Consider the following 15303-nt stretch of genomic DNA (forward strand, 5'->3'; position numbering starts at 1 on the left):
TGAAAAAATCTCCAGGGCATGAAGGACAGAGGTTATAACAGGGACCCGCAGCAGTGCCACGTGAAACTTAAGGAGCTCAGGCAAGCCTACCAGAGAACCAGAGAGGCAAACGGCCGCTCCGGGTCAGAGCCCTAGACATGCCGCTTCTATGATGAGCTGCATACCATTCTAGGAGGTGCCCCTACAACTACCCCACCCCTGTGCTTCCCTCCTTCCCTACCCCTCCCGGGCTACCTTGGCAGTTATCCCCCTATTTGTGTGACGAATTAATAAAGAATGCATGAATTTGAAACAACAATGACTTTATTGTTGGGGGGTGGGGGGGGGGAGAGGCATAGCTCAGTGGTTTGAGCATTGGCCTGCTAAACCCAGGGTTGTGAGTTCAATCCTTGAGGGGGCCACTTAGGGATCTGGGGCAAAATCAGTACTTGGTCCTGCTAGTGAAGGCAGGGGGCTGGACTCGATGACCTTTCAAGGTCCCTTCCAGTTCTAGGAGATAGGATATCTCAATTTATTTATTTATTGCCTCTGCAAGTGGAGATCAAAGGGGGGAGGTCTCGGTTGGCTTACAGGGAAGGAGAGTGAACCAAGGGGGCGGGTTTTCATCAAGGAGAAACAAACAGAACTTTCACACCATAGCCTGGCCAGTCATGAAACTGGTTTTCAAAGCTTCTCTGATGCACAGCACGCCCTGCTGTGCTCTTCTAACAGCCCTGGTGTCTGGCTGTGCATAATCAGCGGCCAGGCAATTTGCCTCAACCTCCCACCCTGACATAAACGTCTCCCCCTTACTGTCACAGATATTGTGGAGCACACAGCAAGCAGTAATAACGATGGGAATATCGGTTTCGCTGAGATCTAACCGAGTCAGTAAACTGCGCCAGCGAGCTTTTTAACGTCCAAAGGCACATTCTACCACCATTCTGCACTTGCTCAGCCTATAGTTGAACTGCTCCTTACTACTGTCCAGGCTTCATGAGCCATGGGAGCAAGGAGTAGGCTGGGGTAGGTGCGACCGCATGGAGCTGCCAACTAGGAGAGCAGCCTGAGGCAGAAGCCTCCAGCTGGCATGATATTCCAGGCAGGACTGAATCTCCATTAGACGAAACTTAAAGAAGAGAATGACCTGGAGTCATTCCCATTTTTGTCAAGGCAACCCCGACCAACCTCACCAAGGCCGGCCAGGAGCACCCATGTCTTCCCAGGCGCCCCCGACCAACCTAATCAAGGTCAGCCAGGAGCACCCACGGGACAACAACGACGGTTAGCAATCATATTGCACCGTCTGCTGTCCGCAAGGCAAGGCAAGGGGATGCTGCTGTGTAGCACTGCAGTACCGCATCTGCCATCAGCACCCAGGAGACATACGGTGACAGTGAGCTGAGTGGGCTCCATGCTTGCCGTGGTATGTCGTCTGCATGGGTAACCCAGGAAAAAAGGCGAAAAACGATTTGTTGCCGTTGCTTTCACGGAGGGAGGGAGGGGGGCCTGATGACATGTATCCAGAACCACCAGCTACAATGTTTTTGCCCCATCAGGCATTGGGAGCTCAACCCAGAATTCCAATGGGCGGCAGAGACTGTGGGAACTGTGGGATAGCTACCACAGTGCAACACTCCGAAAGTCGACGCTAGCCTCGGTACTGAGGACGCACACCGTGACTTAATGCGCATAGTGGGGACACACACAATCGACTGTATGAAATCGATTTCTAAAAAAATCGACCTAATTTCGTAGTGTAGACATACCCTTAGAGTTCAGTTCTATCAATCCCTCTTTCTCTACAGTTTTAGATCATATTTTTCACCAAGAGACTTTTCTTTTTCTCTCTTTTTTTAAACTCTCTTTAGCTCCATGGTGTGTCACCTGTAGGCCAGGGCCACTTTTGAATATCAAAACTCTAAATTGTGGCCCATGAGTGCAGCTGTGTTAGAAAGAAAATTATTTGATTATGAAATGAAAATATGTTTCCTGAGCCACAGCCTGTGATTTTAATCTGAAGTACTTGAATCAGCTTGGAAACTAGTAAGGGGTTCTAACTTCCCAGCAGCCTCCCACCACCTTTTTTTGACATTTCAGGATCAATTCTGATGTAACCTGAAAGTGCTCTGAGCAATAGCTGTCCCTTTCTTGCTACCAATGCTCAGCAGCTCCCCCGTTGACAGCCTGCTGGATCACAGGGGTGTGAGGAGTGGCGCGCAGGCTGCTCCACTGTCTGCTTCTTTAAAGGAGTGTGGGAGCCTCAGGAGGAGCAGGATAGGAGCAAAACTTGTTCTGCCTTAACCTAGGGGAGCACTTAGCAAAGAAGGGTTTGCCTTTCCCACACAGCCCCACAAAAGAGGGAAAGTGGAGAAGCTGAGAACCAACCACCAGTTATAGTTCCCTGATTTTCTGCCACTAGAGTAGTCTAGTGGCTGTTCTAGCTTATCCCAGCTGGCAGTGGTTCCCAAGGGACCGTGAGTCAGCTGTGCTTTATTTGAAGCATAACATGCCTCAGTCACTCCCCCTATGCCAGGGCTGTGGAGAGGGAAGCACAGAGGCTAGTTACACTAGCTCTACACCTTCGGGGGGAAGTCCGTAGCAGGGGACTTGCAGGTTGATTCTGTTGTTTTTGTGATGCTAAGAGAATCTGTCTCAAAAGTACAGTCCCCTCAGGCTGAAAAGGTTGGACACTATTGCTCTAGCTTATCAGTGTCCACTTGCTGCACCACATGTGCTTGAGGCAGCAATATATGAAAAATAACTATTATTTATCTATAACTGACATTCAGTTAACTGCAAATGTCTAGGACAAATTCCAACTTTCACTGAGTCATCTACATTGAAAACAGGATAGACCGCTGTATACTTTTATACCAATGGGAACAAAACTATCATAGTAAACGTTTTTGAAAAAGACAGTGTAGTTATATGTGCTCATCTCAACTTCCTATGTAAAGTAAAGGATATGTAATGTAAAGTTAAAATAATTTCAGATTTCACACAAATCATAGAATCGTAGGACTGGAAAAGATCTCGAGAGGTCATCTAGTCCAGTCCCCTGCACTCATGGCAGGACTAAGTATTACCTATGAAGACAAGAGGCACTCATTTTCCATGAGTTGAGAAAGTTCAAGTAAATAACTTATATGATCACAACTTAATCACATTTTCTTTGAAATAATTATGTACAGTTTACTTATCTAATCTTTTTTAATTCCTTCAGAAATTCACTGAAACCTTCTCTCATCTCACAGGGAGAAACAGTTAATGGGGACCCAATCCTGCAGATTTTCCTCACCAGAGTAGTCCAACTGAAATGAACAGGATTACTCATGAGTAAGAACGTCTAAGGTGCCTAAAACTTGCCAGAGTAAACCCTAAAGATCCAGGCACAAACACAGCATCTATCCCTATACCCCTCACCTCTAGTCAGATACAAAAATCTTTTCTGTTAATATGATCAACCTGACACCTGCTTTCCTACCCGCTTCCCATTTCTGATTCTTTCTTTCTTCAGTTTCCTCATTGCTCCAAGTTTTCCACTAAACCCTGGTACTTTTGCAAACTGCAGCACAATGGTGGCTATTTAAGATTCTGAAATCACTTTAAAATTTGTAAGAAATAGAATGGATAATCTATAACATGGGCATGTATACACATAGCAATATTCAACTTTCAGGAGCATTTCCTCACTGTTCTACCAGATATATGTTGCTCCAGCACTTTTAGAAACCACCATGCTTATTTCAGCATTTTCAATATAACTATGATAAAGTACTTTCATGGGTTTATAACTCAGTCATCAATGCCACTCTGAGTTAATAACTGGTTTATACCGTTTAACTAGGAAGGATTGGATTTCCCCTGTATCAAATATTAAAAAGTTTTAGAAATAGTATTAGTGATAAAATCAGTTGATTGATTTTGTGTTCATATTACTTGGATTTAAATTACTTGGATTAAAAAATATTTGACAAGCATTTAGCTCATATTACAGTTTGACTAATTTTTAGGATTTACAATTAAAGGAAAATAAATTTCTAAATTCCGAGGGGTTATAAAAACGTCCAGACTTTGTTAAAGTGGTACAGCATGCACAGTAACTTCTTTCATACAGAATTTTAGTATATATTTAGAAATGCAAAACAAAGAATGCATGCAATACATGGAGTCTACAGCTTGAACATAATATTAGTGTAACTAATATGCATTATAAACCAAATATACATAACCATGTTTTTTCTATGTCAACGCTGTAACATGTTTTATAAGCCTGATATGACTTTTTATTAAACCTGTATAAACAGTATTAGAGTATATGTTCAATAAAGCTAATTGTGTCAAACAGATCAAAAACAACAGCAAACTTCAAAGTGAAGGTATATAGTCTGTATGTTAACTAATATATTTTGGTCTAGTTTTCCATACGGTAACGAATTAAAGATATAGTGTCATTATTGCTATCAATATGTGTGTCACAACTTTAACACTGCACTACTTAAAGGTAATCTAATAAAGAGTTTAGAAACTGAAGCCTTCATAGCAATGTCACATGCTTACACAATCATATACTGTATGTCCTTTTTCTGCATTGACAGAGTGCTGGGAGCTAGCTGCACAAGACATAGAAGATATAATGCTAGTTCCAAGGTACTTACATTCTAAATCTGAAGATACTAATACAAATTAATACAAATTTAAGAATCTTCTGCCTGTGGAAACCAAGAATTTCTCTGAAATCTTAACTGTATGTCTGGGCAGCACTTTCATATTCAAGGGTCAAGTTACACCCTCGCAAACCATGTTGTCCTTCAGTAAATCATTACAGATTTCAGAAACTCCAAAACAGACCTCCAGAAGATAGAAACAATATGAGTTTTTGTTATTATGCCTGTGTATTTGCCTCCCATCATATCATTCCCAAATACACCAGCTTCTCGAAATGCACCCAAAAAACTTACTCAGATCCAAATCGGAAAGTTTCAAGAATCCACACGCATCCACTCCAAGGACACAAACCCACATGGCACCCTGCAGCTTTGCCCTTGACGAAGAAACCTCAAATATATCAGTGATCCACCTCACTGTCAACACCAAGCCAATTGCATAACAGAAGATTTTGGTTTGCTAGTGACTGAACTAGGTTGTCAATTCCTTGGGGGCAAGAAGTGGGGCTACTTCTCCGCTGTACAGCACTGAGGACACTGTACAACCCATATATAAGAGCAACAATAAAAAGGGTGATCGCTACATTCACTTATTATGTGAGCTGAGCCTCTGGGCTTAATTCTTAATATCAGGTGTCTCCATTTATTTTAAACCGATTTGTATCACCTGCAACAATCCACCAACTTGTAACTTTCAAACCCTCCCTCGCCCCCAAAAAAGCCTCGTGAAGAACCACAACATTAGAAGATTTTCCTCAAATATTTTCCCCTCCCATGAAAGGACTTGCAAACAAAGTGATCCAGGAGTCACATGCCTCAGAAAGGGGTGTCCCATCTGCGGCAAGGGCATGGAAGTTGCACCTACCTTTGCTTCCCCCAAATCGGGCTCCTCCTCGTAGTAGCCCTGCCCGGATTCATAGGCAGCGGCGGTGGCCGGCTCCCTGGGTCCCAGCAGCAGAGCAGCAGCAGCCAGATAGCAAACCAGAGAGAATAATCCCAGCAAGTGCATTGTGCAAGGATGGCAGGGTGGATGCGTGGCGGGGCGGGGGGAGCTTGAGGAGTGTACGGGGAATCGTGAGGCTCCTTGGCTTTGTTGATTGCCTCCCCCCAATATCCAAGGCGGCAGAATCCCTGGGATGGAGAAGATGCAGCAGCACCAGCTGCCTGCAAGGGAGCTCGCAACGTGCCCGGACGCTTTGCAATTGCTCACCGAAGTTAGCTGGAGTTTGCCAGGTGAAAAGCCACCAGGAAACCGGACATCCGAGCCGGGCTCGCTCAGGAGCAGGGAGGTGAGGCAGGGCAGAGAGGCGAGGGAGAGCGCAGCTGCTCACACCAATGGGGCTTCCTCCTTCTGCAGCAGCAGCCCCCTGCCTGCACACACGCAGCGCAGCCCCATGGACTAGGCGAAGCAGGCGCGGGGGAGACAGAGCGGCTCTACTCAGTCTCCTGCCTTGGCTCGCAGGACGCTGTCAGCGGCTGCGGGGTCCGGGGTGCAGGAGCCTCCTCAACGCGTGGAGCTGAGCGGCAGCAGCGGCCGCAGGGGGCGGACATGGCTCAGGCGCCCTCTGCCTGTGCCTCTGAGGCTGAGCGACTGGCTGGCGGCGGGAGGGCGGGGAGGAAAGGGTGTGAGCCCCCCCCCGCTCCTGCGCTTCCCACAAGCAGCCACTCGCCGTGCAACGCCTTTCCCGGGGCTGAGGAAATGTGAGACGGGAGACGCGCGCCTGCTCCGGGCAAGCCGGCGAGATGGGGCCACACGCTGCGCCGGCCTCTCCCTAGAGCCGGGACCTGCCTCCCGCGGCTGGCAGCGTCGCACCTCCGATTTGCAGCCCCGAAAGGTGCAAGGAGGCTGCAGACCAAGCTAATTGCATGGGGGCAAGTGGTGCTAAGTCTCAAACTGATGCCAGGTACTAAGCCCCGTGCCAGGATCTCAAAGCGCTTTGCAAACACCTATTAAACAACCCACAGTACTGTAGCCTCAACCCTGCACTCCCTTTCTTCATAGGCCAAACTACCACTGGCTGCAGGATCAAACTCTTAGGAAGTTTATGTATTGTATTTTATTCAGCCTTCAGCAGCAGCGATGTCAGTGCATAGAGTTGCGTACATCACAAATGGACAAATCCCGAAGGCCTTAGGCAAAATTCCCATTGACTTCAGATCGATTATTGGAAAGGAGTTACTGGGCGTTTTTGCCTAAGTAAGATGAGGATTGAGAGCGTTGTTTGTTTGTTTTTCTTTTTTTTAACCGATGGCCAGAGCAAGATTTTGCCACCTTGAGAAGAGGCACTCACCAATATCTTACTTCTGTGCTGGGCTTCAAATAGAATTGGAGCAATCCTCGAATTGAAGCGGTCTTCAATCGGAAGTGTATTGGTACTGTATTTCACTGAAGCTGTGGTTAAAATATAAAGCCTTTTTAAAACCACACATTTCTAATGAAAGTAAGGTGATACATACTTTGCTTAAGTCTTAGGTGCATGAAAGGAAGGGGTTGTATTCCCTACATACTACTTTTCCCATGATATCAACAGTGTTATTGAAGAGCTACTGCCATATGAAAACTTTTGAAAATAATTGAAAGGAATTTGCTTATGTATCAAATGTTTTGTATTTCTTTCTTCCCCCTGATAAGGGTATGGGGGAGGGAGGGCTTGGTTCCTATGGGCTGGATTCTGCCACCATACTGTTATGGTACCTTACTTCTTCAGTAATTCCATTATGATTACTTAAGAACAACAAACTATTCAGCATAAGTAAGGGTGGCAGTTTCAGGCCCTAAGAGTTTCTGTGCATCTGTTTTATTCCTCATCTTAAATCATAATCATTGATAGCATCACAATTGGATGCTGTGGAAATTTTGATGCCACAAAGAATTATACACTTTTAAGATACAAAGATCCAGTTTTCATAAAGGTTAAAAGAAATAATGGAAAAGAAATACAGAAAAAATATAGTGCTGAAGCAGAACTGCAGGGGATTAAAACATTTTTCACAGTTCTCTATAAGTAGGGCTTCTGTTTTCAAGTTTATTAGTGTCATTTTTCAGGGTTATTTTTTAGCAATTTGACTTTTGTGTGGATGTCCAAAAATTGGGGGTTTCTTGGCTCTCTCTTTACAGTATATACTGTAATGAGTAATGTATACAACATACATCAGTGCATACTGTAATTAGTAATCTCTTTGTAATGTTCCATAGTGCACTTTCACGTAGTACTGTTTCAAACAGTGCTATGTTAAAGCACACTAGGGACCTTTAGTTCGCTCTAATTAATGTGCAACATATTAGCGCACTTTAGAAATCACACCCCCATTCACCGCATTACTGCTTTATGTGGACATGCCCTTAGAAGCAACCATTTCCAGTGTTTTTCCAGTAACTATTGGATAAACACGAATTTCATTTTTTTTATTGGGGGTTTTTTATTGGGGTTTATCGGTTAAGACCTAAAATCAGAAGCCATAAATCTGTAGCAGTGTAGCCCTGTTGGTACCAGGTTATTAGAGAGACAAGATGAGTTAGGTAATATCTTTTATTGAACTAACTTCTGAGCAACACAGAGTTCTTATTTTGATCTTGAAGAAGCAGCCCTGTGTTGTTGCTTGAACCTTGTCTCTTTCCACCCACAGAAGTTGGTCCAATAAAAGATATTAACTTACCCACCTTGTCTTTCTGGTAAATCTTTAGTTTCTTCACAGAAACCAACATAGCGGCATACTGGGAACCATGGTGGGAGTTGAATGAAACAAAAATGGGAATAATTATGTAATGTTCTTCAGCTATTACTTTACAAAGTTTTCAGTTGTGCACCGGGATCTAAGCAAATAGACCTTTGTGCCTGTGCAGTCCAACTACAGGACTGAGGGGGGGGGGGGGAAAAAGAGTGTACTCTAGGAATGCAGCACTGTACAAACCATACTGGTTTGAATTTAAACATCGCAGGGCCCGTTATCATAATGGCGGCCTATTGTAGAAAACATTTTTTAAATGGTAAGATTTCCTACTTTATAAGTAGGATTTTTTAAAACCTACATGGTTTCTAATTACAGTCATTGGTCTCTGTGTGGGAATATGTTTATGTAAATATAATCCATCTGTAGGTAAAGGATTTTCTAGTAGTGCTCTAGCATCCTTTGTTAATAAAAGCAAATGCCCTCCCCCCCCAATGCTGTACCTTAAACTTGAGCTTTAATTGGAAAGAGCTGAAATTTACACAGTTAAAAATTCCAGAGTTCCAAATCATGATAACTTATGTGGGAACAGACCAGGCCTTCCATAGTTACCATAAATTTACTTTGTTGACATATATTTAGATCCAGCTATTCCAATCTCTGAGTCTCAGGCAAGGACCAACTCTTAATTCCCTAAAACTAAATCAGGACACAACACAACCCATGTTATTCTAAGTTCCCAGCTTTAGAATTTTCCCAGCTCCTTTTACAGTCTCATTCGGTCTGTACTTTGACTTTGCAATCAGGACTCCAATCCTCTAAAGACATACACTTGTGCTTAAATTAATGCATGTGAGTAGTACATTTAAGTTAAATGGGATGACTCCAGAGTGTAAAGTTAATCACATGCTTAACTCTGCAAGATAGAGGCCAAAATTCCTGAACCTTGCAGAGTCCACCAGTACTAAATCTTACACATCTTCTCATCCCCAACTGTAGATGCTTTGTATCAGTGGTTCTCAAACTTTTGTACTGATGACCCCTTTCACACAGCAAGCCTCTGAGTGTGACCCCCCCTTAAATATATTAAAAAGTGTTTTTCATTTATAACACCATTATAAATGCTGGATGCAAAGCAGGGTTTGGGGTGGAGGCTGACAGCTCGCAACCCCACATGTAATAGCCTCGTGACCCCCTGAGGGGTTCTGACCCCCAGTTTGAGAACCCCTGCTTTGTATCTTCTCTATGCAGATAATGAGATATGCCACTGGTGATTTGGACTGGCTGCTGAACCGTTCTTTCTCAAGACCTTTTTTCAATTCACGCTGTATTTTTTTCAGCTGAACTAGAGACCATTTTCTGTTATTTGTAAGCTAACATACAAACTTTTAAACAGCTAAATTAATAAGAATCTTAAAATACTATCCTTTTTAGCTAACAATTATGTACAGTATTATGTACAATCATATATCATGCTATAGCATGAATAAAATAACCAAAAACCATTAAAAAGTTACATTTTCAGCAAACCCAATGAAATCTTTTCATCTAATCATAGAATCATAGAATATCAGGGTTGGAAGGGACCTCAGGAGGTCATCTAGTCCAACCCCCTGCTCAAAGCAGGACCAATTCCCAACTAAATCATCCCAGCCAGGGCTTTGTCAAGCCGGGCCTTAAAAACCTCCAAGGAAGGAGACTCCACCACCTCCCTAGGTAACGCATTCCAGTGCTTCACCACCCTCCTAGTGAAATAGTGTTTCCTAATATCCAACCTAGACCTCCCTCACTGCAACTTGAGACCATTGCTCCTTGTTCTGTCATCTGCCACCATTGAGAACAGCCGAGTTCCATCCTCTTTGGAACCCCCCTTCAGGTAGTTGAAGGCTGCTATCAAATCCCCCCTCATTCTTCTCTTCTGGAGACTAAACAATCCCAGTTCCCTCAGCCTCTCCTCATAAGTCATGCGCTCCAGACCCCATATCATTTTTGTTGCCCTCCGCTGGACTCTTTCCAATTTTTCCACATCCTTCTTGTAGTGTGGGGCCCAAAACTGGACACAGTACTCCAGATGAGGCCTCACCAATGTCGAATAAAGGGGAACGATCACGTCCCTCGATCTGCTGGCAATGCCCCTACTTATACAGCCCAAAATGCCGTTTACTTTGAGCTGGTCAAGAAAGTCAAACTTGGATCTTGGCTATGGGCTTTTTGCCCAAACCTGGCAACAGATATTGATGTCTAGTAAACAACAGAATAACCCTAATTTTCCCTGGCATTAAATCTGCCGTGAAAACTCACAAAATCTGAAAATATAGAATTGCTTATTTTGAATTTTTTTTTGTTGCTATTGAGTACTTAAAAGTATTTACCCTCCCCTCACCCTCAATCAAGCAAAATAATGTTATATAGATATGTGCATAGTAAGGAAGGATGAATTTCACTCCTATGGAGTGGACCAATGGAAGGCCAGTAGCTGACATTTTAAGGACTTCAGTGGGACTTAATAGCGCATAGGCCTTGTACTGGCCTTCCATACAGAAGTGAGTTTCATATAATATATAATAAGATATAAGTGAAGGCATACATGGCCATTTTTCAGTCTGCCCACCACTACTCTGTAGCTGCAATACTAACTGTGATTAGCAAACAAACAGAATCTTATATGACCCAATTTCAAGCAATTTTCTCAATGTATTATTTTAAGAAGTGTTAAAAAAATCCAAATGTCAACCATCTTGGTGTTTTAATATACCAGGTACATCTGTCAAGCACATTCCCTTACTGTGTCTAGACATACCTGATATGTCCACATGTTCCATCTGAATGAATGGAGATAGAAAACAGTTGTGGAAACATATGCACATTTCAGAAGCAGGATGCCTCAATGATAGGAAATGTCATATGGGAACTGCAATAAGGAAACATGAGCTGAAAGGGTGGGATTTGAGGAAGTTTATCTACAACAGTAGCAGTAAAGTCAGTAGCTTGTTATTATAACTTGGTTTTATGCTTGTGGAAGTTATAGAACTAAGAATCTTATGTGGTCAAATTTTCTTTTATGATTTTCATTTTTCCTTGTGTTTAAGTTTCAACTAGTCACTGAGTTTTCATTTAGATTCAAAATTAAATTGCATTCTGTCTCTAAATAGACTCGCATATTTTATAAATTAAGAGGTATTTCCAAGAGATAAAAAAGAGAAATGGTGCTGTTTTGCTTTTGTTCTAACACACAAGATCTTTATTTCTCACTAGCAGGTTTCATTTAGTTTATATATAATGTAAGTCTCAACGAAAAACAGACAGCCCAATTCCTGAGCTCTGCAAATCAAAAGAACCTTGGGGTGTTTTTTTGGAGTTGTTCCAAAAGGTGAAAGTGTTGTTGTAAGACTCACTTCTCCTCCCCTGCCCTCCAACCACTCTTTTTCTTTGTGTCTATGCAAAGGATTTAAAAAAAAATCTGGATGCTAGCCAAGATTTTCATAAGTCATTAGTGATTTTGAGTGCCTCCTTTCTCAGAGGCCCATCTTGAGATGCCTGAAAGAAGCCTGATTTTCAGAAAGTGCTGAGCACCCAACTTCGGGGGGGGGGGGGAAGACCTTTTTAAAAGGCACCTTAAGTTGGGCACCCAAAAATCAAGACACTGAAAATTACTGGTCGTTTCACAGTATCTGTCCCTTTGTGTTTTAATGCCCCAAAGTGGGCAAAGAATCACAGAGAAACATGAAATTCTTTCCTTTCATGTTTCTCTGTGCTTCTTTGCCACTTTGAGAAACATACCTATCACACAGTGGAAAACACCTGAGATGCTGTCACATACCAGTTGCAACAGCAAAGTTAAAGGTGCAGTCTGATGTTCAGTCTGTACTTCTCCCCCCCCCCCCCCATTATCTCTTTTGTGTATTTTATAGAAAGGAAGTATTTAAACGTACCGCACCATTTTACTGCTTGTGTGCTTAATGCACTCTCTTTCCTTCTTCACGCTCTCTGATTTAAAAGGGTAGTTATTTTGGCTGGCTCAGTATTTAGTGTTGCCTTGTCTGATCCAAGTTAGGATCCTGAGCCTAGTCATTTGAGACCTGATCTAAAACCCTTTGAAGTCACTGGGAGTCTTTCCACTGACTTCAGTGGGCTTTGGATCAGGATGGTGTGAAGTAAATCATGCCCAAGGAGAAAGTGCACTATGCATCTGTGCTAGTCATGGACTCTAGCATGTAGATTTATCCATTCCTCCTCTAAAGAAGAAATTGCCATGATGAATGAGCCTTTTAATTCAATGAGAAAGAAAATTATTTTGCAGAAGTGGTATCTAAGATATTTAGACTGATAACTTGGTCTATAATATCTGGGACTTTTATTTATTTTTGTTTTGGAAACTTGTACTTGTTTAAAATCACCACAGTGATGATCAGTAAGGTCCTGATCCTGCAAGCCCTTGATGTGAGTTCTGCATTCAAAGGCTTGCAGGATCATGCTTTGAATTACATCATTCTCTTTAGATTCAATTCAGTCCTAGTTTTCCTCTTTCTGAAGCTGTCAAAACGCCTCTTGCAGTGGAAATTCCCAGTGAATGGTGAGGGTCAGAGGACTAAAGGCACCTGAATCCTTGCTGAACTAAAGGACTGGAGCCAGCTGGTGCAACCCACAAATAGGCAGCACTGGCCAGCATGCTCAAGGGAAGTGCTTGTTCAACAGAGCACTTGGGTAGTCTCCACTCATGGGGCCACTACAAATCTTTAAAGTTGTTCCTGAGCTGGAATCCCTGGGGGAGGGCAGCAATGCAGACACTGACACCCATCTTTTCCCAGAGCTGTGGCTTTGGCCTTGGGTTCAGTTGTCCCACAATAGGGGTAGAGGCTTCTCTTTAACGTAGCTTCTCTCTAGTGGTGTCATAAGCCTTGCACAAGCATTGGTATGTGGGCAATATTGGTTTGATTTCCTATAAACTGACTATCTCTGCATGTAATAATGCTGTTCGTAGTCATAACCTTAAATCTAAGCAATAAAAATTACTGCTCTTGAGTTTGTACTGCTCCTTAGCTGAACATTCTGTACAGTCTATGTGTACAGTCTGTGTATAATCAAAGCCATGTTGTTATATAAATAACTTCAAAATCAACAGAAAAATATTAGTAGTCAATAGCACATGACTACCACACACATCACATTACATATCCAACAGTGTGTTACTCTTCAAACTGACAATTTACTGAGAGAGACAGAATGCATTCAGAATCTTTTTTTCCTGCTAGCGTTTATAAAATGTATTTGGAATGTAACAGAGGAAAACAAGCCCCAAAATAATTGAAAACAAATTCCTGTATAATTGTTCAACAGATGGCCAAATTCAGTCCTGATGTGAGTAGGTGCAACTCCGATTACCTTTGTTTTTTCATTCCACTTTCCTTTTACTGTGTGTCATGGTGCTTGTTTTAACTGTTGGTTTCTCCAATACTGGTTTTTCCTTAGCTTAAGATTTCTGTTTAATAATTTGGCATAATTTTCGAAAATCAGAATGCAGTAAGTTCTCCCTATGACTTTGCCACATACATCAGAGGGATAAGATGTAAACATTACTATATGTGAAAATTATTTTCAGTTTTATTTATTATTGTCAAAGGCAGATGTGCACTAGTCTTGGGGGGCAGTGGGTCGAAATGGTAGTGGGCATTTTATTATCCTCACACCTCTATTTATTATTGAATGCAATGAATAGAATTGACTGAGACCCATTCGGTGCTATCTTTATTTGTTGTAAAATATACCTAGATATGGTAATAGGTAACTATAGTTTAGACAATGCTAAAGTGAGTTTTCAAAAGGTATCATAGTTGAATTTTACTTACTTTTTTATATTTAAAAATTGGGGGGGTCGTGAAAGACATCCTTAAATTCACCAAATTATACAGGGCCAAACTGTGCCTTTCCTCCTTCAATGCCTATTTAGGAACCAGGCACAATTGCAGTTCTTGCAGTTGTGTGAGTGCAATGATTGCTTCTGGCTTGTACCACCCAAATGGGATAGAGAGGAGATGGGTCTGTAGCTCCACTCTGCCCTCCTATCCCCTTTGAGTGATGCAACCCAGGTACAATGACTGACAAATCTAGCCCTGCAGTCACAGAGGAGTGTATGCTGCATTCACTAAAAAAAACGGCATAGTTTCTATGCTTCTTTGGAGTAGGCACAATGCCTTCTGGAGTTCCTACTGCAGAGGTATATCTGGGCAATGTCACAATGCAAGGGCACAACTCATGTTCATCATATGTTAAATCAGTTATAGGATTCCCTCCCCCGCTGTACTTATGCAAAACACATTCAAGATAGAATTTCAGCCTTAAATCCAAATTTCCCTCTCTTTTGGGATGGGTTAAATCAGACCCTTAGTATAAATGTGCATAAATATCTATTTACAAGTTATTGACTCAGTGTGACAGGTTTATAATATGGATACTGCATATGGGTTGGATTCTCAGCTGCATCTGAGCTGCACTCAAGCACAGTGGTGGTGGTGAGGCTGTTATGGAGCTGGTTGAGGTTCACTGATCCTGAATCGTGTGGCCCAGATGCAAGCTAAAGCTAGAAGAGAGCAGTTTGAACTTATACCACTGGTCTTATGCCAGTGAAGGATTAGGCAGAATAGAGCGCTGCTGTGCTGCACCTTCCCCCAGCTCACCCCGAACATGTCTTTGAAGTTATACATACATTATTTACTGTACAGCTCTTTGGAACCATTATTTGCCACCTGATAAATTATAGACATGCACAAATTTTAAAATACATAGTAATAAGACACCTCTAACAAATTTGTCCAACGGTCTTGTGTACAGACCATTCTGTAATGGGTGTTGTTTAATGTGACAGACTACTGTTTCTTCCAGACTGTTATAGTCCACCATTTTAGTCTAGGATCTTCGAAGCAGCCCAAGGGAGCTAGGCACCTAAATCCCATTGAATTTCAATAGGATCTGAACACCTAGCTTTCTT

At 42.4% G+C, this 15303-nt stretch overlaps 1 protein-coding gene across 1 annotated transcript in view; it reads right to left on the reverse strand.

The window, feature by feature from the left end:
* VEGFC (vascular endothelial growth factor C) overlaps positions 1-6236 on the reverse strand; it is a 144109-nt gene extending 137873 nt beyond the window's left edge. Inside the window, exon 1 of the mRNA XM_065404876.1 lies at positions 5515-6236. Coding sequence (XP_065260948.1) covers positions 5515-5658 — 144 coding nt within the window. The 5' untranslated portion in view covers positions 5659-6236. The remainder of the gene's footprint in view (positions 1-5514) is intronic.
* Between the last annotated feature and the right edge of the window lie 9067 nt (positions 6237-15303).

The sequence above is a fragment of the Emys orbicularis genome, chromosome 5, assembly GCF_028017835.1.
Source record: "Emys orbicularis isolate rEmyOrb1 chromosome 5, rEmyOrb1.hap1, whole genome shotgun sequence".
NCBI classification, from domain to species: domain Eukaryota; kingdom Metazoa; phylum Chordata; order Testudines; family Emydidae; genus Emys; species Emys orbicularis.